The sequence below is a fragment of the Ahaetulla prasina genome, chromosome 6 (assembly GCF_028640845.1).
Source record: "Ahaetulla prasina isolate Xishuangbanna chromosome 6, ASM2864084v1, whole genome shotgun sequence".
Taxonomy (NCBI): domain Eukaryota; kingdom Metazoa; phylum Chordata; class Lepidosauria; order Squamata; family Colubridae; genus Ahaetulla; species Ahaetulla prasina.
In genome coordinates this window covers 61,803,284-61,830,403 of record NC_080544.1, presented here as the reverse complement: position 1 = coordinate 61,830,403, position 27,120 = coordinate 61,803,284, and the positions used below count along the sequence as shown (strand labels likewise).

The 27,120-nt window shown below is 38.5% G+C and overlaps 3 protein-coding genes across 11 annotated transcripts in view; 2 read left to right on the top strand and 1 right to left on the bottom strand.

Annotated features, from left to right (window-relative positions):
* Positions 1 to 12,450, top strand: part of MMS19 (MMS19 homolog, cytosolic iron-sulfur assembly component) — a 28,581-nt gene extending 16,131 nt beyond the window's left edge. For 3 of the 5 annotated variants that reach the window (XM_058187228.1, XM_058187229.1, XM_058187230.1), the window contains 20 exons: positions 264 to 402; positions 695 to 849; positions 1,066 to 1,144; positions 2,831 to 2,956; positions 3,188 to 3,269; positions 4,090 to 4,187; positions 4,550 to 4,675; positions 5,437 to 5,592; positions 5,928 to 6,027; positions 6,206 to 6,308; positions 6,606 to 6,683; positions 6,939 to 7,065; positions 7,212 to 7,312; positions 7,396 to 7,452; positions 7,542 to 7,728; positions 8,063 to 8,145; positions 8,284 to 8,448; positions 8,544 to 8,603; positions 8,702 to 8,802; positions 9,023 to 10,970. In XM_058187228.1, coding sequence (XP_058043211.1) covers positions 264 to 402; positions 695 to 849; positions 1,066 to 1,144; positions 2,831 to 2,956; positions 3,188 to 3,269; positions 4,090 to 4,187; positions 4,550 to 4,675; positions 5,437 to 5,592; positions 5,928 to 6,027; positions 6,206 to 6,308; positions 6,606 to 6,683; positions 6,939 to 7,065; positions 7,212 to 7,312; positions 7,396 to 7,452; positions 7,542 to 7,728; positions 8,063 to 8,145; positions 8,284 to 8,448; positions 8,544 to 8,603; positions 8,702 to 8,802; positions 9,023 to 9,050 — 2,151 coding nt within the window. In that variant the 3' untranslated portion in view covers positions 9,051 to 10,970. Of the gene's footprint in view, positions 1 to 263; positions 403 to 694; positions 850 to 1,065; positions 1,145 to 2,830; positions 2,957 to 3,187; positions 3,270 to 4,089; positions 4,188 to 4,549; positions 4,676 to 5,436; positions 5,593 to 5,927; positions 6,028 to 6,205; positions 6,309 to 6,605; positions 6,684 to 6,938; positions 7,066 to 7,211; positions 7,313 to 7,395; positions 7,453 to 7,541; positions 7,729 to 8,062; positions 8,146 to 8,283; positions 8,449 to 8,543; positions 8,604 to 8,701; positions 8,803 to 9,022; positions 10,971 to 12,195 lie in introns of those variants that run through there. The other 2 variants (XR_009155625.1, XR_009155623.1) reach the window with 2 other exon arrangements.
* Positions 363 to 20,549, bottom strand: ZDHHC16 (zinc finger DHHC-type palmitoyltransferase 16). Of its 5 annotated transcripts, XM_058187232.1 has the most exons (12): positions 20,407 to 20,543; positions 19,484 to 19,555; positions 17,616 to 17,868; positions 17,122 to 17,316; positions 16,514 to 16,605; positions 14,744 to 14,772; positions 14,289 to 14,422; positions 14,106 to 14,153; positions 13,542 to 13,627; positions 13,237 to 13,360; positions 12,176 to 12,246; positions 11,119 to 11,588 (listed from the first exon to the last, which is right to left on the bottom strand). In XM_058187232.1, exons 3-12 carry the CDS (start codon positions 17,850 to 17,852, stop codon positions 11,474 to 11,476), a joined length of 1,131 nt encoding a protein of 376 aa, XP_058043215.1. In that variant the 5' UTR covers positions 17,853 to 17,868; positions 19,484 to 19,555; positions 20,407 to 20,543; the 3' UTR covers positions 11,119 to 11,473. The 5 variants fall into 5 exon arrangements, with proteins under 5 accessions (XP_058043217.1, XP_058043215.1, XP_058043214.1 ...); XM_058187234.1 differs by lacking the exons at positions 11,119 to 11,588; positions 20,407 to 20,543 and adding an exon at positions 363 to 475 and having other exon boundaries at positions 19,484 to 19,621; XM_058187231.1 differs by lacking the exon at positions 19,484 to 19,555 and having other exon boundaries at positions 20,407 to 20,549.
* EXOSC1 (exosome component 1) lies at positions 20,544 to 27,015 on the top strand. Its single transcript, XM_058187236.1, has 8 exons — positions 20,544 to 20,796; positions 22,312 to 22,427; positions 23,016 to 23,090; positions 23,634 to 23,722; positions 24,237 to 24,270; positions 25,031 to 25,081; positions 25,164 to 25,248; positions 25,951 to 27,015. The coding sequence occupies exons 1-8, from the start codon at positions 20,544 to 20,546 to the stop codon at positions 26,055 to 26,057; spliced, it is 810 nt and encodes a 269-aa protein (XP_058043219.1). The 3' UTR covers positions 26,058 to 27,015.
* Positions 27,016 to 27,120: the final 105 nt, after the last annotated feature.

Sequence of the window (27,120 nt, the reverse complement as noted above, 5' to 3'; positions counted from 1 at the left end):
TGTGTGGTTGGGTGGGGGAAATAGATTGGACTTCTGGGGATCCATGCATTCTGAACTTTCCCACTCTGCCTTTCTGAGGTTCTGCTGCACCTGAGACTTTATACAGTTTTACAGTGAATAGTTATGAATGTTATAACATTTAAAGAAGCTATAGTGAGAAATGGAAGAAATAGATTAAGCTTGCTTTTTAAAGATGTCTGTCATACTAGCTAAATATACCCACCATAGCAAAAACAAGAAGCTCTGACTCCACCTTTTTATAGGTGTTCCAGACAGCAAGTGAGAAGATAGAAGCAGAATGCTTGTCTGCTTTGCGAGCTCTGTCAGCATGTCTGTCCCGTTTGGTGCTTGGAGCTGATGATGTGGATCTTCTGGATTCCTTTCTTAGAGGAGTTTTGCAAGGTAAGCCCTGAAGAGCTCTTACGTTGGTTTTTTTGGTCCTATGATAGGTATTCTATTGTTCTTCCTTGATGTGCTGTTAAAAGAAGTAAACACCTTGAAGAGCAGGTAGTTCATTTTAATGTTACAGTCATGATTTGGCTCTCAGCATTCAAGGAGAAGGTATCAGGAAATAAGATGCAGAGAACAATTTTTTAAATTAAACTTTAATGCTGTTGGTAATCATCACCCTAGTGGAATAAATACAATATTGGTGCTGTTTTGTATTACTGTTAAGCAATCTTGTTTATTTTAGATTGCAGACACCATCTATGTGAGCCTGACATGAAACTGGTGTGGCCAAGCGCTAAGCTCTTGCAGGCAGCTGCAGGAGCTTCTTTGCGGGCTTATTACCAGATCACAAGTAGTGTACTTCCTTTGCTGTTGGAACAGTATGCCAAGCATGAGCAGGTGAGAAGAAATTGGGGCAGAAAACATTCTATTGAAGAGCAGGATTAAAAGGTCATGTAACTCCAGACTCAATATATTTTGTGGCAGTTCTGTCATATGCCCTAGGCTTATAGTTCGGTTGGACTCCAATTTAGAGCAAAAGTCTGCATGTCTTGTCCTTTCCTCTATCTACGGAAGTTTCTCCAATCCATCCTGTGTCCTCTTGATCTCTTGTAGAGTAGTCAGCACAGGACAGTCTTGGAGGTGTTGCTTGGTTTCTTGGAGTTACGGCAAATGTGGGGTCCTGAGGAGGAAGGTGAGTTGCTGCTTCTAGGACAGAATTTTCTTTTACTTAAGTATTTCGCTAACAAGACTGTTCTTAACAGCTTCCTTATATTATTGTGCTTCCATGTTACCCAGAGGTGTGTTCTGCAGAGATAAATGCTTTTCATACATAGGGCCAGAGCAGTAGTCCGAGAGAGAAAGTGGAGAGGCATAGGGAAATTTTTATCCTTTATAATGCTGAGGTAATTTCTGGAAAACACATTTTCTTACAAACCTAATTCTAAATTTCTAAGACTGCCTTGTTGTGTGATTTATCATGCATAAAGGAACCATTCCTGCTTGAATTTAGCCAAACTTTTCTTATAAATATATGTAATCAGTTTTGCCAAAGCTGCATATTTCCTAATTTTAGTTTTTCATTCTTATGTTGTTGATAGAGTTTCATTTTTCCAGTACTGTATCAAATTGGTTTTGCCAGTGTCAGCATTTGTCTTAATAGACAGGGGTATTTTTATTTATGGTCTCTGAAATTACTCTTAATAAAATATGTATGGTCTCAGTTCAAATTTTATTTTAAATGTTTTTTAAACTTTTTGTATATTTTTTTCCAATACTTTTTTGGGAGGGAGTGGGGGGGGTTTATATAACCATTCCATGAGCAGAATGTCCCTTTTTTATTGTAGCATTGCTAGCATTAGTTACATATAGTTTCAACTTAAAACCACAATTTGGGATCGGAATTTCTGTTGCTAAGCAAGGCAGTGTTTAAGTGAATCATATAGTTGTTAAGTGAATCCAGCTTCTCTCATTGACTTTGCTTGTCTGAAGCCATCTGGGAAGGTTGCATATGGAGATTATATGATCTCAGAGCACTGCAACCATTATAAATTCATGCTGGTTGCCAAGTGCCCAGATTTTGATCATTTGACCATAGAGACACTGCAGTGGTTGTAAGTGCAGGGACAGCTCATAAGTCACTTTTTCAGTGACTTTGAATGGTCACTAAACCAATGGTTGTAGCCCGAGGACCACCTATATTGGTTTATCCATCTTGTTAATCATTGACAGGGATATACTATAGCAGAAGAGGTTTTTCTGGAACCATGACATTATATATTGTTTATAAAATTCTTCTACCAATTTTCCCTCAAATTGTAGCTTGGAATTAATTTTACAGTTATAGCTCATTCCATTGTTGCACTGTAATTGTTTCTTTGAAGTTTTGTATCCATTTTATCTTACATTTTTAAATTTTATTATGTCACCATATTATATTTTATTAATTTATAAATGTGTCTCAGATGCTCTTGATTCTGCATAACCTTTCAAATTCTGTTATCTTTCTCAAGATACTTCCTCCTTTCTGGGGCTCATTTTTTATTCTTCCAGGAATTTGTAGGTAAGGTGAGCTTTAGATCAGGGGTCTCCAACCTTGGCAACTTTAAGACTTGTGGACTTCAATTCCCAGAGTTTCTCAGCCAGCTTGCTGAAGTTGAAGTCCACAAATCTTAAAGTTGCCAAGGTTGGAGACCCCTGCTTTAGATGGGTTTCACTTCTTTAAATTATAATTTTTCTGCAACCCTCACAGACAACTGGTTCAACACTGAAGGTTAGCATTATAGTAGCAATGCTAGCATAAACCTTGTTGTTTCTAGTTTTGAGTACCTGATATACTCAAGATTGTTTCATTAGATGTAACTCTCTGTTTCCTTTACAGACAAAAGTCCACTGCTTTTTTGCAAAGACTCTCTGTGTTCCATAGTATTCTCTGTCTTAGCTGAGCCCAATATTCAACTCCAATTGGTTGGGATCCAGATTCTGACATTTCTAGGATCTCGTCAAGGTATGTGTTATTCTTTGGTTTGAAATGGCATTCTTTGGAGGTAGAGGAAAGATTATATACTTTTTTCTCTTGAATACATTTTTAGATGCTAGTGGGTATACATGTGTCTGGTATGCTGGTTAGCATGTTTCCTAGCCTTAACAGCAAATTGATCATTTTAATGGACTTCGTATATGTTGTGATTACTTCACAAGAAGTAGGATATAATATAGCAATTTTTTTCTGCTTTAGAGCTTCTGGATCTTGCAGATGTGGAAAAGCTTGCAGATCACTTTGCACAGTTTATCCTGAATGAAAAGGATTCCCAGATCAGGTCAGAACAATCCTGATCAAACAAAAAACCATTGAGAATTTCTGAAAAAGCATTTTTCCTTTTTGTGATATTGGGTATTTCATTGGTAATTTGCTTGCAAACAGTAAAAAGAATTCCACCAATTAATGCCTAACAGTAAATTCTTCAATTACAGATTTCCATATCTTGATCTAAGATTTTTACATGTTAATTAACAGAAAAGGGCATTTCTAATACTGCTGTTGTGATCCCATTTGATTCCTCATGTTTGGGTTGTATGGCCATCCTTTTGATATTAGTTTGTGTCCGAATACTCGAGGCTTGGTTCACATAACAAGATAATGCTCAAGGAAATAAGCTATGTTATGGCTCAGCATGAAGTCCTGGATCTCATATCATACTAAAATAAAGTTTTTTAAAAAGTAAAGGTCTAACCCCAGACCTACTTTCACCTAGATTAGCATTTCTAGATTAATATTTTATGGAACTTGGCCAGTAGTGTTGATATTTTTTCCATAGAAGTAATTCAGTTAATTCAGTTAAGTTTTCTATTGCTCAAGCCACCATCTAACCACAGTTCAAAGCCTGTCAAATTATTTGATAATATGTCTAGTGAGAATCCCTATCCTCTACTACCAGTTTTTAGCTTAAAACTTCTGGATGGAATTTAACAAAATCTAGGCATTTGGCATCACTCTGCTTCAGAGTGTTTATAAACTAACATTTATAAAACCTCACACGTAGAATATATGGTATTGCAGTTTCAAAAATTTGACCCTCACAGAATGATCTCTGTGTTTCATTATGGCAGTTCATTCTTACTTTTTCTATATCTTCTTAGTTTGGCAGCTATGGATGCTTCTGGCACCCTTGCTCCTGTCTACCCAGAAATCTTCAGCAAGTGTTTGGTTCAGAAGCTTTCAAAAGGACTGGAGTCAGGTAGAATCTTTCCAATGGATAACTTTCTTAATAGTTGCACAGAAATGCTAATTCCCTGTCTGAATTTCTCAGTAGTCATGAATGCATTGTAAATAGATTTATTGTAAATAAACTTAACCTGCATATGGAAGATTGCTATTCTATCCGAGAAAGTTTGGTAGTGACCAAACTAATTATGATTGATATGTTTCTTGATTGCTTATTTGTACCCTGTGACTATCATTAAGTGCTGTAAGTGTTGTACCTTGATGAAGGTATCTTTTCTTTTATGTACACTGAGAGTATATGCACCAAGACAAATTCCTTGTGTGTCCAATCACACTTGGCCAATAAAAAGTTCTATTCTGTTCTATATGTTTCAGAACTTCAGGACAGCACTTTATCCCATCAGAAACATCTACAAGCTCTGGCAGCAGTGTCTACCCATCCTGGTATTGTAAGGCAAACTGTTCCTATCCTCTTGCAACATCTTCAGCAGATTCAAAAAGGTAATGTTTTAAATGACAGTACTGGAATTTTGAGAAGGGGAACACTATCTGATGTTTGTATTAGAAAGACCCAGATTTCTGCAACAATGGTGCTCTAAAAGATGGAAAGGCTTAGTAGAATCTGTGTGTGCTTGTATAGCCTCTTTCAACAGGAAGAGCACTGAATTCTAAATTGTTAATGTCTTCTACTACAGACAGTAAATCATTGTTCTATAATTACATATAGCAGGACTTTAAAGCTTGGATTAATTAACGAAATCATGTACTGAGGGAGATGTGCTGTCAGGATATTTGTTGCAGCCTATTGTCATGGTGTAGTGTCGTTGAAGAAATTACTATCTCATTTATTAAATCTCACATCTTGATTGATTAAGCTGAGAAATAATTTTTAAGACTCTGTGCACAATAGGCTTGACTTTGAAATATTCCAATCTCCAAATGGTAATATAACACTGGAAGTATAAAATAAAACAAATCTGTTTTGAAAGTTTGAGGTCAGTACAAATTTAAAATCTACTGTTTTGAGCAGATTCATTTTATAGAAATTATAGGTTTTCTGGTTTGATTGCTCATGTGCAATGGAGAGGAGCAAAATGATTGCATGCAGAACCGCTTTGCAAATGATGCACTTTTAATCATTATGCCACAGTGTGATAATTCAATCACAGACAATGTAGTGATCATTTTTCAAATATGTGAATTATTAGTTCTTTTTTTAATACTATGAGTTGTGGGTTTTAAAATTGCTCTTGTTTTTGCAGGCAAAATGCCAGCAAGTAATAATTCAGTGGTATCTGTGTGCCACAGCTTGCAACAGGTCGCCTTTCAGTGCCAGCAAAATGCTCAGACTTACTGGTATTTCCATCAGACGGTGGTGCCCTGCTTGCTAGGCTTAGCAGTCCAAGCTGCTTTGGAAGGTAGGATGGCAGAAATACTCGCTCTTTTACACCCTCTCAATTAAATTTTAGCAATACCTGTAGTTAAGGTTGGACTGTTCTTTTGTCCAGTCCTAGATTGACTAATGATATTATTTGTCTTCGTACTTCTGAGTTCTGAGCAAGAAGAAAGATAAAGTTTTGTGTGTTTAAATTCATGGGTTGGGCTGGCTTTTATTCCTCCTTCATCTGTTCAGAGCTACTTCTTGTGTTATAATTTCTTCTCTGTGAAACAGCCATTAACAGGCAATACATTGGAAGGACCCCTGAAAAGAACTAATAAAAACGAACATCTCAATTTCTATTACCACTTTCAGAAAATTCTCAAACAACACTTGACAAAGTTCTGCTAACAGAAGAAGCTTTATCATCCATGGTGTTAGTTATCAGTGCGGCCTGCATGCACTTAAACCCAGAGTGAGTAACAGGTCCCTTCCTGTGGTTTCTGATGCTATACAATTTAGTATTTCATTTGGATAAGACTGGGTTTCTGTTTGACATAAGTCCAGGATTAGGAGAGGTGTTGGTAATCTCTTCCACTACTCTCCTGACATTTCTGTGCGTTAATATTGTGTCAATTGTTATATCATGGCAGATTGGCTGCCCAGAGTGTGTCCAAAGTGGTACCTCTCTTCCTGGATGGAGAACTTTCCTTTTTGCCTGGAAGCAACTATCCCAGCCCTTTTCATCCCTTTCAGGTATTTGAGCTTAATCTCTGCCAGCTATTTATTTGATGCAATTCAAGGTGGTGTACTTAGGACTTCCTCCTTCTATTTTCCCCATATCACCAATTCCTTGAAATTGGTTGAACTGAGACCGAGTGACAGTCTCACCCAACAAGCTTCTGTGGCTAAGGGAGGACTAGAACTCATGATCTCCTGGTTTCTAGTCTAGCACCTTAAGCACTATACCAAAAAATGGCTCTCTGTGTATGGAAAAGCATTCCTAGAAAGTTCTGGATAACCTGCATAGTAAAAATGATGTCTTTTCTACAGGTTGGGCCATGTCCAGCGGCAGCCCCAAGAAGACTGGTTGCTCTCCTTATGGCCTTCGTATGTTCACTGCCAAGAACAGTGAGTCCTAGGGAGAACTTTCAGTGGTGTTTTAGAAATGGGATGGGATAATTTATGGTCTTTCAAACATCCACACCTCAACTTCCATCATTCTAATCAACATTGCTGGTGGATTGTGGACATTGTAGGTCAGGAACATTTGGAAATTTACTTGAGAATAAATCGGCACTATGTGATGCCAAGGTGAGAAGCCAGTGTGCAAGTGGGAAGTTTTCTGTTACCTTTCTTCTTCTGCAGTGTCTGCTTTCCTTGCAGGTGGCAATTCCCCAGCAGGATCGGTTGTTGCATGAGCTACTAGCTATTAGCTGTTCCTGTGACTGCCCATTCACTACTACTGCTGCCGCCAAATGCTTTGCAGGACTGATTAACAAATATCCAGAAGGTAATAAATGAAAGCCATAGAATTAGGGTCATACTCTCATGCTACTGAAACCCTAAAACTGGATTGTGTTACATATTACTCAGTTTAACTGTTAGAAAATGTAACACAGGTGTAACAGTTGCTCACTATGTTTCTACTGTTTTCAGGGCCACTCTTAGATCAGCTCTTGGAAATGGCCATAAAAATGTTGGAACAAGGCTTGAATGATGGTCCCTATCAACGTCAGGCCCTTACTCTGCTGTTGTGGGTAAGTTTGCACAATGCTGTTTGCACACTTATCCTTCCTCCATGCTAGTTTCAGACTTTTATTGTTTCTTTTTGTCTTTGCAGGTGAGTAAAGCGTTGTTGCTACGCTACCACCCATTAATCAAAAAGCTGACTGACAAGGTGAGCTCCAGAGAAAAGCTGGGATTCTCATAAAGGCCTAATACTTTGACCTCTTCCTTAAACATGTCCTGCTGTTGTTTGCTCTACAGCTACTCCAACTTTTGGGGGACACCATTCTTGGCCCTGCAGTGGGCGATGGCTTTGCCTTGCTCATGGCCGATTCTACTGATGTATTGGGCAAGAACTGTCATGCTGAGGTGCGTCTCATGTTCCGCCAGCGTTTCTTCACAGATTGTGTGCCACAGTTGGTGCAAAGTTTCCACACATCCACTCCTGGTAAGAAATTTTAGGTTTCATTAAAAAGCATTTCCAGGGCAGTATATTCTCTCCATAGGAGAAAAGGAACGTTATGCTCTTTCCTGCTCTATTTCTTACAAGGTTTGAGCTTTCTGTTATTATTTGAGGGGCAAATAGGAGAATTTGCAGCCTTAATTGTCCACCTCCATGATTAGAGAAAGAATTGAGATATAGAAGAATGACGTGGCTTTCTCTTTACTGCCAATAAGTGTTTTCACTATGGCCTCGGTTTGTGGCTGTCGGAATCTATTGCAAATGGATGTTGCAATATTTTGCTAGAAGAATCTTAACTGGATTGCCTTTTTCCTCCTAGATGTGAAACCAAATTATCTGAAAGGCCTGTCTCACATATTAAATCACTTGCCCAAGCCAGTGCTAGTGACAGAGCTGCCTACAGTGAGTATGAAACGATGGCCAATGTTCTCTTTACCTGGCCACTTAAGGAACCTCCATTTAAGGAGGTTCCTTAAATCCAAGTGTGTAATAGTAAAGGAAATGTGACCCTTTTCTTCCCTTCTTTGCCCATTCCCACAGTTGCTGCCTCTGTTGCTAGAGTCTCTATCATGTTCTGACCATGTGGTGCAGCTTTCAACTTTACGTTGCGTACAACCATTGCTACTTGATGCACCTCATGTTATTCATCTCCACATTGACACACTTGTGGGCAAGTTTCTTAATCTAACAGACAATTCTGCCATGGTGAGGATAGTAGTATTTCCTTTCTCAGTTTATTTTTTTCTTTTCTATCTGGAAGAAGCTTAGAAGGTTAATTTCCTGCCTTTTATGTGTTGCAGGCAATCCGTATTGCTGCACTTCAGTGCCTCCATACACTTGCCTCCTTACCTACCTCAGTGGTAAGTGGTGGTAATTTAACAGTTCATCTCCCTCATTAGTTTATAAGTGGGGCTTTAGTTGAGTCCTCATTAAAGTGGTGCTTTCCAATTCTTGACAGGTGATCCCATTCAAGCCACGAGTTATTCGAGCATTGGCCAAGCCTTTGGATGACAAGAAGCGCCTTGTACGTAAAGAAGCTGTCTTAGCACGAGGAGAATGGTAAGGTTTACATAGTACTGTTTCTTTCATTTTTAATAGCAGCCCTGATCAACTAGGCCTCCTTGATATTAGCTGTTTAAAAAGCCTCTGTGATGAAACTAGTCATTCAATGCTTAAATGGCCCTGAATAGTTTGACTTTGATAATAAACTTTGGGAAGCATGGTTTGCAGTGTGTATCCTTTCTTTTCCTCATCTAAATCTGTCATCTATTTTTTACAGGTTTCTGCTTGGAACACCTGGCAGGTGAAATGTCACTCTTTGAATCCTGATGGACAATCTTTTGTGCTGTTTGCCTTGGACCATTTTTCTTGCAGTTCAGCAAAGCTTTGGACAAAAATGGAGGCATTTCCTTCCTTTTTAGGGTGGACTGCCTTTTCTGTAGGCTGCTGGAATCCTAACCACTGTGGATGCAACCCTCAAGCCTCACTTTTTACTGCAGTGCAGTATGGCATAGAGGTAGCAGAATCTCCTGCGTGCAGTAGATGTTAAATAAATAACCCATTTGTTGAAAGCTTCTGGAGAAAATGCCTCTTAAGAGAAGGACATTGAACTGAGCATAGTGAGTTCAATTCTGCTGTTCTTCATCATGTTGCTGGAGTACTACATTCTTATATTCCTCATTTAGTGGTATAAAAATTAACCACTATAAACCATAGCTAATATCTACTAGAGGAATTCGAACAATTTTCATTTATAGTAATTTTGCATACATGAAACATGTGGTCATAAACAAAATAAATTATTACAATTTGGGATAATTATAACGTTCAGAATTATTCTAAATACAAATGGCAAGAACTATGGAAAGGGTTACTTAGTCTTTTAGCTATCTTGGATAGCTACGTTTGAGAAAATATAACTGGTGAAAGCAGAGGTAAGGCTCATTTAGAGTGCTGAGAATATGTTATAATATGGTTGACAACAGAAATGTGGTATTCTATAAAACACCAATTTACCAAGTATAGGTTGCCATTTGCTGTCCCTGCTTATCTTTGAGGGAGGGGGCAAGTTGGATACTTTGAGAAACAAAAGTGCTGGGCTGAAACTATTCATCATTATTCTCTAAGAATACGTTTGGAGCTGCAAAATGATATTGGAAATAAAAATGGTGAAGGCTGGTTCTTTGCTGTAAGCTAGTCTCCCATTTATTTTAATAAAAATTTCCTGAAATAATTGAAATGAAGCAGGGAGGATGGTAAGGGATGTGAGCTGATTTGAACAGTTCCAAGCTAGTTTAGTGTTTAGAACATCAGGATGAAACTGTTGTTTAGATGTAAAATTGGCAACATCTAATCCTTTTCTTATATTCTTTATTAGTGCTGTTTTTATAAAGTATGAACGTAGTATTCTACCTAGATTTTTAAGAAGCATTTCCCATTCAATCTAATTTTGAAAAGCCTTAACTGGGATACTCCCCTGCTATAAAAGACACTGTAGTGTAGAGAAACAGGTTTCCTTGATTTAGTAATGTCAAAGGACATCTCATTAATGAATATAGCAGAATTGCAACAGAAAGTGGGTAAGAATAGATCACTGCACAGTGATCATGATAGTGTATACTACTGTGAATATTAGGAAAAAGCTGCACTTCACAAGAGTAAAAGTTGTTGGAATATAAAGCTGGGAAGGACTGCTGAAAAGTTCTGTTTAAAAGACTACACCATTTCAACTCTTTTTTTTTACATAAAATAAATTTTGGATGTTCTGTTCATTGAACATAGAACGATTAGTAAACTGTGGGGTTCCAGGCTTAAATGCTTGACTATTTGGTTTCAATACTTTGCGTAACAGCTTATCTGGTGCTTTATTGATAAATAGCTGGAGAAACGCAAGGCCATTCTGGCTAACGGGGGTGTGTAATTTTTGCTACAAAAAGAATTGGGATACTAGACAATCGTGCCATGTTCTGATTATTAGTGTACTATATCAGTGAAGGTTTAAATAGGTCAGACCCAATACAGATTTCTGCCTGTTGGGGAAGGGATAACCCTAGATTTGTGTCTCTTTAAATAACCTTGTTAAGTGTGTTATAGAAACATACCATGTTCTGGAGCTGCAGCTGAAAGCTATTGAAACATTAATTTGTCCCATTGACTGGAAAAACAACTTGTTGAATATAGCCTGGGTAGAGATTGGTAATGGACATGTTGCTTACTATCATTATTACTTGTTGCTTGAAATAACCATTGAATCAGAAATCAGTATTAAAAGAATTACCTTTTTTTAAAAAAAAAATAGTCTACTCCTGTTAGTTATAAATCAGCAGTTTGTATTCAAATCTTTTCACTGCTCCTTTTCCCACTAAAGAGGAGATGATTGTTTATATATATTTATTTTTATAGTAAAAAATCTGTCCTTACAGGAAGAGCAACAAGACCTAATATGCCAGTTAACTTCCTTGAGTTAGGGAAAGAACTACTTGCCCTGATTACTGACAATACTTTGCTCCAGTCCCATTGGACTATGTGCAAAACAAAACACACGGGCAATAGATCCCCGACTGCAGCTGGAGGTTCTCCAGTCTCCTGTGGGATGAGCGGTTCATTGCAGATATGCCACTGTGATGTTAGCCTGCCAGTTTAGGGACCATGTCTTCTGTTATGTTTCCCAATGAAAGAAGGTGTGGTTTCAAGTCTTCCACCATCTGGGACGCTTTGTTCTTCATCCAACTCAAATTGCCAAAAGAGGCGTCTTCTGTTGAACAACATAAGGAGGAGTTTCCCAACTGAAGCCAGATCCATAAGGGGGATGTGGGGAAGGTAGAAGAACTCGAGTGATCCAGTGTCTGGGAAAAAGACCAAGGCTTCAATTTATGATTGGTCACTTAATGACCGTTTGAAGGTGTAATACATTCAAAAGTTACAGTACTTGTGACACATTCTTGAAGTTATGGTTGCCATCCCACCACTATGGTCACATGATCACATTTTGGCTGCTTGGCAACCAGCTCACATTTATGCTGGGTTGCGGCATCCCATATCATGTGATCATTAGCAACTTTTTTCCCCATTTTCCGGCAAAAAACACCCAGTAGATAAAATGGGTTCACACTTAATGACCATATGGTTTGCTTAAGGAATGTGGCGACTTGCTTGACCATCATAAAAAGTCATAAAATTAAGTTTGGTAATGTGGCACCTTGACTTTTGACCAAAATTTTGGTCCCAATTGTAGCTGTAAATCAAGAACTACCTGTAGTGCAGGAAGACATGGAAATCTGTTTTAATATTGCTTCTGTTAGCATTTTCTAATTGCCAGGTACTTAGAATATGACTATATTATGAGTCTAAGTAATTCCAGTTATGATAATTTGTTTCCTCAATTGGAACATCCATGCTATTCTAACATATGTAGTACATGCATATCTGTTACCTCTGTCTTTCGACACCCAGGAAAACCTTCCAGTTGCCCAGTGGACCAAAGCTATATGGATTTCGAAACATCTGGAGCCAAGAGAAAAGAGGAATGAAATGCAATTCAGTTATTTTGATTCTAACTCAAGTCGTCTTCTTCTATAGAGGAGAAAAGGTGTATATGTATTTCAATGTGATTGGCAAGGACTTCAGATATTTAACAACAAAACTGCATACAAGGCATCTTTAAAATGTACAATAAAGAAAGCTCATGGCAATTGGCATTGAATTTTTGTGCTAGAAGTGTCAACCATAGTAAAAGAAAATGCTCTTGAAAGAAATTTTTTGTCCTCAAAATTCCCTGTATCTGAGCTTTACTTGATAAATTCTAAATTGGTAGTAAAGAAAGGCCTATAGTTTATCTGTGATACGCAGACCCTATAGGAGGAAAAAAATCAGTTAAACCCTTTACTAGATTATGATAATGCGTATATAGAATTCTAAAAGGGACGCGGTGCCTCATGGGCTAGGACGTTGAGCTTGTCGATCGAAAGGTCGGCAGCTCGGCGGTTCGAATCCCTAGTGCTGCCATGTAACAGGGTAAGCTCCCGTTACTTGTCCCAGCTTCTGCCAACCTAGCAGATTCAAAAGCATGTAAAAATGCAAGTAGAAAAAATAGGGACCACCTTTGGTGGGAAGGTAACAGCGTTCCGTGCACCTTTGGCGTTGAGTCATGCCAGTCACATGACCACGGAGACGCCTTCGGACAGCTGGCTGTTCGGCTTTGAAACGGAGATGAGTTGGCAACGACTAGCACGTATGTGCGAGGGGAACCTTTACCTTTACCTGGAATTCTAAACGCATTAAAATAACCCAAATAAAGTAGCATAGAAATTAAAGCTATGGTGAACTGCAGTGTAAAAAATGCCTCGTGTTCCTAAAAGACAGAAAAGTTAAACAGGCAGTCTAAAAGATTTGTAGGTTTTAAGAGGCATGCTAGAAAGAACTTTTGGTCAGCAGCTGAGTGGGTCTGTCCCCCTTTTTCTTTCTCCCTTTTGGAAATTCAGCCTCTTCCCTTACCTTGCTCTTTTTCTGTAGCCTCTTTTTTTCTTTGCGATTGATATGTCGTTCAATGCTGGTCTCACCACGGGTGATGAGGGCTGAGTGCCAGAGCATGAGGGCTCCCAATGCCAAGGCTACTGAACTGAAACAGTTTAAAAAACAAGGATGTCAAAATCTGCTGAGAGAAATACTTGAAAAAATGAGTGGTGAAGCACCATGCAAACTGGGATTACTCCCAAGATTGACTTGGCAGCACTCTGAAAGTTTCTTGAAGTAGTTTTTTTCCCTCCCAATACTTTCCACCAAAGAACTAGATAAGTTACCTGCAGAGGACCCAGGCGTACACTATGCTCTTGTGGAAAGCTCGCTGGCGGAAGGAAAAGGTGGGTGGTGGTGTCTGAGAGTAAGTCTGCAAGTAAGAGCAGATGTTGCCACAATTGGAAGTAAGAATGCAGGAAAGAGAAAGCAGTGGCCCAAGCCAGAAGTTGCCAAGGGCTTTCTAGGACAAACAAATGAAATGGAAAGCACAACAAGCAAGCCTGGTACATGTTTAAGACACAAAGACTATGGTCATGAGAGAGATGGGCAGAGCACTGGGACCCAGGACACATTTTCCTTACTCCCGATTAGCATTTGTCTTCCAAAAGCAGACAAAACATCTGGTTTGGGAAATATTCCCTCCATGTATAGGGACAAAATGCCAGTTGAATGGTGTTCCAAAGCTCCCTTGTGAAGAAGAATGGAAGAAGTGTGTCTGCCCAGGAAATTATAAGTGAATTGTTGTGACAATCACTTCTATAGAATCAGAATGGAACCAAAATGGTAAAACTCCCATTATATGCCTTGTCCTGTCCTTGACTTGAACAGCTGATTAGCAGGTACCCCACCTGATTGGCTGTCACGTGCAGTTTCTCCTTGTCAAGTAGTTTCATTTTCTATCGGATGGAAAAAAGGCCACCAGTTACCCTCATTTAATTCTTGGCCTATATGCACCCCTGCTGCATAGGGCAGCACCTCTGTAAGTTTCAAAGCCTTTCCCCTAAAGAAAACAGTCTGCCTCCTGTGCTCACCTCAATGGCAGCATAAGCTTCCCAGAACATGTCCCAGCCACTGATACTGCTGTAGATGCAGCCCATGGTCATGAAAAGCATGAAGGAGAAGAAATAGCGATGATTGTAGTGTCCCACACAGTTGTTAAGCCATGCTGTCTCTTCAGGTTAAAGATCGTTAACTCCAGGGAGAAAGCCAACCTTTCCCCATTTACAACAGCCCAGCCTACAAACGCGCTCACACCTAATCCCCACAGCATTCTTTTGGACCTTCAATGTGAGCCATTTATGTTAAAAAGAGAAGGTATCAAACTTTTTCCTGATGCATGTCATAAATCACTTGCTTTGGACAATTATTTTCAAGAGATTCCATTCTGTTTATGGGAACAGAATCACTTAAGATTTCTTCAACAAACAATCCATCTGAACCTGATCCTTTACATCCTTAGTCCTATTACAGACCTGCAAAAGGATACGGCAGTGATGGTCCATCTTCAACACACACCTGTGGGAGGGAAACAGCATTAATTTTAATTACAGAAGGGTTGTTGATATGCAGCATAACTATTAACAAAGGAACAGTTCAACCATAGAGGTGAAAAACAAAATAAACCAGAGGCTGAAGTTGCATATTACCCTTTAGTAGAGACTTAATGGACCATGAACGTTATTTTTCAGTCTTGGGAATAATTGATTAATTGGCTTGTAACAAACAAGGAAATTATAATAAAATCAAGAAAATGAAAGGAAGATTAAAAAAAATGGCAAGTGTGATAGTCAGCGGTCTCATTCTGTCTGGGTAAAAAACCAGATCTTCATGGTTCTTCTAAACAGCAGAATTGGGGTCATCCAAATCTCAGAGGGAACCTCATCTAGAGTGCAGTTGATCGAAAAGTGATCCTACTCGGGTCCCGAGAAACTATCTCAAAGAAACTAGGAACACACCAACTGCAGGATTGAACTAACCAGGCAGCAGTGGCAGAACACAGCCAGTAGTTCAAGTAACCCAGCCCTATGCTATATGTGCTTTATAGTTAACAACCAGCATCTTAAATTGCATCCAGAAGCAAACTGGAAATCAGTGCAACTGACATATTATGATTAATAATAAAGTATGTATTAATTTTATTGATTACTTCATAATTATTATTATTACAGAAGCTAATGTTAAGTTACTGTGCCCAAAGATAAGACTGTGTGTACTCTACATATGCATAATCACAAATAAAATGTAGTGTTAGCTTTTTGAGAAGGCTAACTTTCATTTCTAAAAACTGAAAGCAAATCTTTGGTCTTTATTGCTTTAGGTGATGAAATTAAATATTTTTTAATTGCTGAAGAATGCAAAAAATTCAAATTCACCAAAAAGAAGAGAAGTAGATTTAGATTTATAGCTAGAATCTATTTGTAATCCCAGCGGTAACAGAATTTATATAAGATCAATACATAGGAACCTATCAGGTTTGTGTAATTTTTTTCTCTTCTTACAAACAACCCTGCTTTATGTGTCAGTGCAAATTTCACTTTGGAAAAAAATTACCCCAAATTTTTATAATGCAGCCGAAACACAATATAGGGAATATTAGATTGTGCGATGATGGATAATGGAACTAGCTGGATAATGAAACATCTGCAAGAAAACGCCCAAGCTCAGTGAGCACTCGGGACTTCACAATCCAACCCTGAGCTACAAATACTCTCTTCTAAAATTAGATTTGTACTCATGCACAACAAAACAAAAGCCCACAGCTTAAGCCAGTCAGTCTTACTGTTGAGGAAATTATGAGATTAAAAAATGCCATCATTAACACTTCACTTCTACCTCAAAGAAACCACCATATAAATACATGCATTCTGCTCATGTATTATTCTAAGTCAACTATTTGAGCAGTTGGTTAAAATATAACAAGCAGGAATATACTGAAGGAAAACTAGCAATCGGAATGAAGACTAACAAATTCTTAAAACCTTCTCCTAGACAAGTTATATGCCCAATATTTCACGTTCACAGATTTGCAGAAACAAACCTAATTAATGATTTTCTTAATTTGAGAGTAAACAGCAAGAAATGAAATTTGCAGAACTTCATATGGGGTCACTGTATGCCTTGCAACAAAAGAGGCCAAGAGTAGAGCTTTTCAAAGGTTCTCAAATAACAAGGATGATTTCCCCCCCCCAAAAAAAAGCACAGATGGCAGGGAAGAATGAAAGAAATGAAATACAGGTTTGACACGATGATGGTTCACCTGTTGCAGATGCTACAGTGGTGGGTCCGAGCAGGTTTGGGGGCAATACATTTCCTGCATATTGACACAGCAGCAAGATCATTCTTTGGGTGCTGCAGAAGGAAAAAGCAGCAGTTTTTGAGCATAGTGGAGTATTGCTTCTCAGACTTTTGGCTAAAATCAATTGTAAGTATTGTTGAGTAGCAAAGATGTTGCCTTTTCATTCTTACCAAAGATAATGATCAGAAGCTCTCTGAGGCAGTGCTTCTGAATTTTGGCATACTCTGGGATGTTTGTTGTTCACAGCATGTGAACAACTCCAGCTGTTTTTGGTCCATAACATTTCATAATAAAATGACTAGCGGTCAGGTTTCCACAACATATTTATCCATAGTTAACTGAGCCCAATGTTCTGGATTTACACAACACACTGAATCATAAATTAACCATATGGTTTGCAGAACACAAAAGGTTGACGTGGTTGGCTGGAAAATATTTCAGTAAGTTGTGTGAACCCAGGTAGACAGAAAAAAGGCTGGAAACCATGCTGAGCAGTCCTGCTTATGAATCTAAAGAAATATTAAATACTAAAAGAAGTCCAAATATAAATATCAAAGCCTCAGTCCTACCTGTGGTGGATAACCAGGCTGAGTAGTGATAGCCATGTAGTAATGGAAAACAATCATGACAAGGTTCCAATGGCCATAGATAACATGCCAGAAGATCCAGGGAATGGGATAGGTCTGAAGAATCATGGGAAGGAGGCAAATGTACACTATGCCCACCACAGAAGTGGTCAATGTTATCACCAGAGCTACAAACACCTGCAGAAGGGATAAAGGAATTTGAGCTAGCAAGACACTATATTCCAAGTCAGCCCTTTGAAAGAGAAAGGGTGTGTGGCATTCCCTTTTTAAGCCTTTCTTGTTTTCTGGGAAGCCAAAAGAGATAATAGTTAACAGATTCTATGAAGTCCTAATGCCATGTCCTCCTGCAACTTTAGTTCTTTTTTTAATCTCCTGGCTTTATGTATGTAGCTTGAAAACTGGAGCTGTAACTTTATTAATACAGAAAATATCTCTCCTTAAACTCCCAATTTTGTTTCATTTTTCTAAGTACTCACCACTCCAAACCAACGAGTGACATGATCTACCAGCCAGTATATAGGCTCAAAGAGAGCATCAAGAGCTGTGTCACTATCAGCAAAAGAGTTGTAAAACAGAGAGCGCAAACAGAGATGTCCATATAGCCACAGTTGTTCCACTTGCTGGGTCAGCCAGAACCGGCGCCGCTGACCTATCCGCAAACACTTCAGGAAGAGACGCATGACAGCGGAGTACATCCGCCGGCGACTTCTCATCTCTGCAGCTCAGAACCTGGTAAGAAAGGAGGAATGTCAGAAAATATTTGACAGGGCTTGGTGAGGAAAATGTTTGCACCAGACATTCAGAGCAGTGCTCTGGGTACTGCTCCATCGTCATCTTGTTAGGTAAGACCCCACTGTGAGTGGGTGAAAAAATCTTTGCAGTCGTGGCAAAGGGAATCATAGTTGTGGCTGGGGAAGCACTCACTTTGGATGTCTCCAGTGCAGCATTAAGAGTTATGCCCTTTTCCATATTATCCCAATAGGGATAATAACACAGTAATAAAGGTTGTGACTTTGCTGATGCTTCTGCTTACTTTCCTAGGCTGAACAGCAAGATACCTTGCGTGACCACATGCATATTGTATTCAGAATGCACGAGGTGCTCAGAACTTGCTCTACAATTGCCTGAAGAGCACATCTTTTATTATTATGTTTGGGTTTCTTTTTCTCCTGCATAACTAAAGGGAGAAAAAGGACTAACTCAGAGGAAGCCAAAAATATATCAAATGGTGAGGATATTAGAGCTGATGAAACTGGCATGGTCTGGAATTGTAATCCAGGATTAGGCACATCTCTGAGATATTGGACATCCGTTTTCCGTAATCTCTAGCCAACACGAACATCATTTAAACTGCTAAGGAATAACTAGAATTTAGCCCAATACTCTTGACTAGGATACACTATAGAGAACACTTCTAGATTTAAGGACAAATAATATAGCTAGAATTTGTTCTAAAACATCATTGCTTTCATTCCTCATTCATGCTTTTATCTCTCTCTTTTTTATATACCAATGTATTCCATAATCACTAATCCCTCTCAAAACTAATCTCTTCCTTGGCATCTCTGCCTCACTTGAGCCAATCATCCCACTTAGATTACTATGGCCAGCAAGGAAGGACAAATGTTTAAAATATGACTTCTACCTGTTTGTAGAACTCCAACATCAAGCAGCTGCTAATCAAAAAACAAGAAGGAACTTGAGCTGGGTAAGCTCTGGAGAAAACTGATCTTGGCCAATTAATATTAAGTGAGAATGACTCTGGGAAGACCTCTGTGGGAGCCAAAAGCATCCTGGTAAGATGATGCTATGGCAGATCAAATTAAATTTCAGCCAATGTAAAATTAGACCTACGTGTTTCTGTCTAAAACTGCATCAACTGTTACTGGTTTTATGCCAACACAATCTTAATATCTCTCTCTTCTCCCAGTTTTATTTCAAATAAGAGTAATGCTATAGTCAATAGAAAGCATGTTATTTATTCTTAATGTTATCCCTACATATGGAGTGGAATTCTTTCTTTGGTATTGAGGAACCTCATTCTGAAGTTTGATGATAATTCACCAAGTGTAGGAGTGTGGCTTCCTGTTAATGTGCCAGAAACAACCAACAAATTATGTGGAAAACTTTGCAAAATCAACCTGAAAATTATAAACAATAAAGATCTACTATCCTGAAAAATCTAAATCAGTCTATTTGCATTCCGTCATTGTCTCAAATTTTCTGGCCTTCCACTACCACTTTTAAATACAGTAATGCCCTCCTCCAAATATTAAGAAGGCCCACTCTTTGTAAAGAGATAATATGACTACACAGAAATATTTCACGACGAGTCAAAAATTACCTGAATCCACTTCATTTGGCAGATGTGGGAAGTATAATATTGTAGCACAGTTCTTGTCCAAAAAATTATGCACTAAAAAGCAATGTTGTCAGATCGTTGTATAATCGCTGTATAATATTCACAAAGAACAGCTCTCAATTACTGGTAGTTTTCTTGGGGTAAGATATTTAGAGGGAAGATCGGAAGACCCTGGTAATTCTTGCAGGACAAAATCTTACATTAATTCATTAAGCACGAGTAGGCTACAGAAAAAAATAATGTAAGCATATACTGAATATTTACTAACACACTTAAGTATTTTGTCTTCCCGTTACTGTCTTTTGCCAACCAAATTTACACCAAGACACTCACGACATAACGGAACCCGGGAAGCAGAGCCAATGGACTGCTTTCTAAAGGTTGTAATACTTCCTGACTCTTGGAAGTTGAACAAGGTGTGCTCGGGCTGTAACTCCGCCTCTGTGCAAAGCTCAGCTACTTAGGCACACATATGACTTTGGCAATAAAAATCGCAGACGGGGAAGGAGAAAGAAAGGAATTGTCGCATCTATTCATCGGAATCTTTGGAGAAGGCCAAGGCTTAAAAAACGAGAAGCACGTCTGCTTCTGCCAATCGTCCTTTTAAGACGCGAGAAAACAAAGCATCCTAAAGAGGTCTTGCCCGCATGCATTTCAAAGAGGAGGCTAGGCAATTCTTCGGCCAGCGAAGGAGTCTTCATCCCAGCTTCGTTTCACAGCAACAAGCAACATCAGCGCCAAGAGCACGGGGACGATCAGAGACTTCAGCAAGAAGGCTAAGCCCTAAACAGCAATGCAGGAACTTCTGGAGGAGCCAGTCGGGGGAACCCAAAGACGCAGAAAAAGGCCGTTTACAAACAGACATCACTGTAAAATCGGTTTCCTTCCAACTCTTTCACGCTTACCTGGAGCTGCCATTTTTGGGGCTCAATGAACCCCGCTCTATAGACCTCTCCTCGACAATTGCAGCCTTCCCGGCATCATTTTTTCCCCCCTCCTTATCCTTATTCGCACATGCGCGACTACACGTTGGCCAAGCTAAATGAAACTACACTTCCCGTCATTCAATGCGCTTCAAGGGCCATTCTTTTCCGCCGGCCTCCTAGTTACAGTTACTCTGCTGCAACATCCGAGATTCGGTCGTGGGCTGCTATTCAGAAGAACGCGTGCTTGGAGGAAGTCATGTGAGCGTGGAATCGCCCAATGGAAATTCCAGCTACCCGCGGGGAACAGGCGGCCTAGCGCGAACTCCTTTCTGTTGCCCGGCATGGCTGCTTCCCGCTACTGTGTTCCTGGTGGGTGACTGGGACAGGGCGGGATGGGAGCCGCTCTAGAGGGACTGAGCGCTAATTTCCTGGGCTCACTGCCAGACAGCCTTGTGGGTAAAATGTCTGGCATTCGGTTCAGCCCCAGAGCCAGAAGAGGTTGAATTGGGGGCTTTGTGAGTTGGTTTGTAGGACACAGATGGCCGTGATGATAGGATTTGTTGGGCGTCGGTTTTAGTTCATAGAATATATCTACGAATGTAACTGGAAGGGATCTGATACAGATTGATCATCTGGACCAACCCTCTGTTCAATAGAGGAATCCTCTATTTTCCCCAAACAAATGGGCATTCGACCTTGTCTAGCAAAGGAACATTTCACGGTTCTAGGGTTTATTATTATGCACCATCTAATTCTCACCATCTAATTCTCACCATCTAATCTAGCAACCTCTCCAAAGGTTTAGATGGCGTACTTGGATTTTCAGAAAACCTTTACAGTTCTTTTTCAATGGCTGTTGAGTAAAATTAGCAGCCATGGAATAAAAGGACCTATTCCTACAGGATTGCAAATTAATTAAAAAATCAAAAGCAGAAATTAGAAATAAATTGGAATTTTTTTCTGTGAAGGGAAGTAAGTGAATTCTCCAAGATCCCATGCGAGGACCAGTGCTTTTAAGCTTAATCGTTAATAATCTTAAACATAAGTACGGAGTTGCCCAAGTTTACAGATGATACTAAAATACTTAGTAGTTGAAACCAAAACTGATTATGAAAACCTCCAAAAGAATCTGTTTAAAATTGGTGAATATCTAATCAAGTGTGATTCAAATTAAATAACTTTTAGGTAAAATACCATAACTGTACATATACACGAAAGAAATCCCAAAATTGACACTAATTTTGGAATCATAGTGGATAACTCAGTGAAGATATTAACTCTTTAGAACTGACAAAATAAAGCATTTTTCTACATAGTGCAAAATTATTTTGTGGAATTAATTACAGGATGTGACAAAAATAATTTATTTGGATGTTTTAATGGGATTAGATAAATTCATGGATGACATCAGTCAAAGGCTTTCAGTCTTGAGATATATTGTCACCTCCCGATTAAGGACTACATGCCTGTAGGTATAAAACCATTGGCTTGAAAACACTACAGAGATTTCTTCTTGGTCATGATGACAAACAAACTGTTGGATTAATCCTTGACCTGATCCAGTTGGTCGTTTCATGTATTCTTATGTTTTTATTTACTCATTTATTCTATCTATGATATCTATTTTTGTTGCACATAAACTCCTGCATGTGTCACGGAGGAAGTTCTAGTGAAAGCAATCAGACATGAGTATTTAGAACGGGTATCAAACTCGCATCGTCACGTGAAGTATGATGACTTTTTCCTTCACTGAAATAGGGGTGGGCATGACCAGCACGTGATGCATCTGGCCCACAGGCCGCAAGTTTGACACTCCTGATTTAGAACATGAGAAGATGTGGCAGTCAGAAAATAAGATGTTTTGGCTTGTGTTCTATTTCACAGGAGAGCGACTCTGCAGTTTAGAGGAAGGAACCCCTGGGAATGGTACCTACACACGCCACGGTTCCATCTTTGCCTCTTTGGCTGGTTGTTTCATAAAGAAAAGTGAGAATGGCATGGTGAGAATCAAGTATTTCTGCATTCTTAACTTCTCAGTTGTGTCTAGGATTTCAGTTGTAAATCATGCACCCACGTCAGTGGACCTGATTTTATTACAGCAGTCATTAAGCCAATCATATAATTGTAAGTCCAAATCACATGTTCGTTAAATGAATCATGCGGTTATAAGTCTGAATCCAGAAACAACAAAAGAACTGGGAACCAGTAAAAATAACATTGCAAATTGTGATCACATGATTGCAGGACACTGCAACCAGTTGTAAATTTGAGCCTTTGCCAAGTGCACAAAATGCAGTCATATGACGGGGAGGGAGGAGGACGCAACATTTTACAATAGCCAGAAGTGTTTTATGGGTTGTAAAGCACCCTTTCCAAGACCACTATAATTTATGAAACATCAGTAAAAAAGGACTGCATGTAGCGGTATGTACTGCGGATGACAGTGGGGGGGATAATGATAAGGATTCCATGCCTTGAATGACTTGACATACTGGCAATCCAGAAGAGGTTGGGCTTCAATTTATCTCGGTGGTAACTCAGTATTCAATGCATGGTTGAATCATGCTGGTTTTGCACCCTTCCTACAGCTCCCGGTAATCTCTGTGATGAGAGATGTGGAATCTCAGCTACTGCCTGATGTGGGAGCCACAGTGACCTGCAAGGTAGCCTCAGCAGATCTACCTAATAATTTCATTGTTATTTTTAATCCAGGTATTAGTGTCAAGGGAAAAAAAGGTAATACAAATAGAATGCTATATTTACTCATAAGTGAAGAGTAGGATTTTTTCCCTGCAAATCATTCATCTTTGGAAGCTAATGTTAGATTTGCTAATAGTGTGATGAATGAAACAAATTAGGCTTTTGTCAATTCTCTCTCTGGTATTGGTTAAATATGGGATTATTTTCCCTACAATAAAGTGAGTATGTGAAATCTAGATCCCAATTATAATCATAATATATTGCCAGTGTTGTGTCTGCATTTATTTTTACTTGTTTTTTAGTTGTTTAATCACTACATTCAATATTTAGCAGGCCCACTGTGATGTTGCAGAAAGAGAAAAGGCTTATATATCCTAGCTTGGAGATTAGCTTGGTTATTTCCACTATGTGGAACTCTGAAGTATTATCAATTATAATCCTGAAGTTATAAGAGAGAACAGATTATTACTAAAAGTTGCTTTCTCTCTTCCTCTTTTCCTCTTCAGGTTTGCAGTATTAACTCTCGTTTTGCCAAGGTGCATATTTTGTATGTTGGTTCTACACCATTAAAATCCCCATTCCGTGGAACAATACGGTATGAAGAAAACTTGTGGGCATCTTTTGAAGGTGGCATTAGAATAAGGCAACTACAGTATGTTAGTACTCCATCTCATTCTCATTATTGATGTTTGAGTGATAATGAGAATTGGAAATATTGTTGGTTCTAAAGCTCTGCTAATAATAATCTTTTTTTTAGAAAAAGTTTATTTTTATTTTTCATCAACATATTTAAATGTGCAGTCTCTTATCCATCATTAATCATTATATGTTTTATTTTACTAATTTATTTAATTAATTTATTGATGCTTACCTTACCACAAGAGTAACTGGGTGGTTTACAATATTAGAATATTACAATATTAGAAGATAAAATTTTACAAAGCCTATATACAGGAAAAATATAAACACTCCACTATAACTAAAAGATGGGAAGGGAGGGAGTAGGATGCATGGGAAGGGGAGATAAAGTCACCTGTTCTATAAGATTAGTTGAAGAGGGGACAGAAGAAAATGGCAAAATTATTATTTCATCTTCTCTTCCATTATAGGAGAGAAGATATCCGAGCTACAGAAAAAGACAAGGTCAGATGGCTTTATATTTGGTTATATCAAATGAAGAAAATATAGCAGAGAAGCAGAGTGGTTTTTTTTACATTAATGTGTATGAACATACAGAAATATTCAATCATTTTATTCCACATGTATTGGTATAGTTTTCAGGTGATGGCTAAAACTTGCTAGGAACAAAAATTAATGCAGTTGAATATTTGGAGTAGTGATTTGATAACTAGGGTAAGAATATAGATAGTTAACAACCATTCATTCAGTGACCATCTGAACTTATAGTGCCACTGGACAAGTAACACTTTATGACCAGTCCTCAAAGTTCCATCTGTTGCAGCACACACACACCCCTTCCATAATCATGATCCGGTCATTGGATTTCAGATCGTTGATCCTGATTTGCAACCATCCCTGCTGGTTTCCCCTAAGCAAAGTCAATAGGGAAGCAGGCAGGAAGCCTGGATCACATGAAGTCCTGGCTTAACCACCCACAATAATTTGCTTAATGAGAATAACTGGAGACTTCTGCGAATTCCATTGCTAAAGAGTGTGGTCACGTGACATTGCGCTTTACATCACTTAGCGATGGAAATTCCAGTCTCAATTACTGTAGCTAACCTGTATCTTACTTCAGAATTTTTTTTAAAAAATGTCATAATTATTTCAAGCTTCCCTATCCAAGCTTCATTGCTCTATTTGCCAGAGACATTTGTCCCTTGAAATTGTCCTTGCATTTTGACATATGCTTTCTCTTTCTTCCTACTTTATGTGTTGATAGATAGAGGTTTACAAGAGTTTCCGCCCAGGAGATATTGTTTTGGCCAAAGTTGTATCCTTTTTCTGTTATCTTTATGCTTACATTTCTGACTTTTTGGTGGAAATTTCTATTTTCCCTTAACCTGTGGGATTAGATCTCTTTAGGAGATGCACAATCAAATTATTTGCTGACCACAGCAGAAAATGAGCTGGGGGTAGTGGTGGCTCATAGTGAAGCAGGTAAGAACAATTATCTTCGGGATAAACTGAAAAGCCGTAGCTTAAATGTGATTTTGTAGGAAATAACAGACATGCCATGTCACTATATCTAAATGGGAAAATCTAGAATAATATCCAGTCCACATAAATAGCTGTTTTTCAGTATTAAGATGAAAGCTATGCATCATTGGAGAGTCATTTTGAACTGGAATTACAAGTAGTCCTCAATTTACGACCACAATTGAGCCCCAAAGTTATGTTGAGAATTTATTAAGTGAGTTTGCTCCATTTTATGACTTTTTTGACCACATTTAAGTAAATCACTGCAGTTCTTAAATTAGTAACACAGTTGTTTAAGTGAATCTGGTTTCCCCACTGAAGGGCGCAAAAGAGGATCACATGACTTTGGGATGGTGCAACCATCATAAATCTGAGTCAGTTATCAAGCATCCGAATATAAATCACGTATCTGATCATAGGGATGCTGCAATGGTCATAAGTGTAAAAAATGGTCATAAGTCTTTTTTTCAGTGCCGGTGTAACTTTGAACAGTCACTAAATGAATCAATAAATCAAATAAATCAAGCACTACCTGTACTGAATTTAAAGATAGGCAGGTTGTGACAACATCAGAAATTAATTGCAGGGTAATTTTAAAAGTAAATTACTTTTTTTCCCCAAGAAGGTATAGCTATATAAATATTGACTTTTTTTTAATCCCAGGTTTACAGATGGTGCCAATCAGCTGGTGTGAAATGCAGTGTCCCAGTACACATGGCAAGGAACTGCGCAAAGTAGCCCGGGTTCAGCCTCAATTTCTGCAGACATAGTGAAAAATGCATACACCAAAACATAGGACTGGTAGCAGAAAAGATTAATCCTAGGAGAACCACCAGAAGAACTTGAAAGAAAAAGAAAGAAAACAACTTCAAGAATACAGCAGAGCTTTTTAGTGAAGGACATCATGATTAGAACTTTCAATTTTGTAACCTTATTTTATTGTTTTATAATTCAGGAAACTTTCTACTCTGATTTCTGCCTTCAATTGAAGCAGCTAAACTCTGCTTTAGAAAAGCAAAAGGACAACAAGAAAACAATCCATAAAGGTTGGCTGCCTGCTTTTTTCCCTTGTAAATTACAAGTCATTGGCCTGTCCAGGAAGTAAGCCTAAATCAATATCCATTTCTTTTCAAATATACTTTAATTGAAAGCCCTTTTGAATCTCAAGTTGTCTCAGTGTCATAAGAAAAGATGGGATAAAAACTAGGAACTTGATGAAAAAAATGCTAAAACTATATTTTGGCTTAGATTTACATAACATTTAATGTTTTGGGAAGAAGTAGACTTTCCTGCCAAACTACTGAGGCAATCTATACAGTGGCATTCAGTCAGTCTCTGGCATATAAAATTATGCAACTCTGCATCTTTTGACAGTATATATGATAGCAAGATATGCAAAGTCCCAAATAATACACATTTCAGCATCTTTCCAGTGCTCAAACTTTGGAATTGTTTCCTGGAGTGAATACAAAAAACACATTCATGACCATTTTTTTTCTTCAATAAAATCGCACATCAAAAATGTTCCACCTAACCATGTCCTTGTATTTCCTGTACATATTTTATCTTATTTTTGACATCACCTGCGAAGCACAATGTTTTTCAATTGAAGTGTTAATGTACAGCCTTGGAGTGGCATTTGAGGAACCACACAAATGAGTTTTCCCCCCATGTATTTATTCTGGGCCTGTTTTTTTGGGAGTGTATGTATAGTACTCCTGTAACCTGTACTCCTGGTTTCAGTATCTCACTCACACACAAGATTTGTTTCACCTAAAATTGGCAACTTGAATGATGTTATTCACTGGAATAGTTACATATTTCTTAATGCTA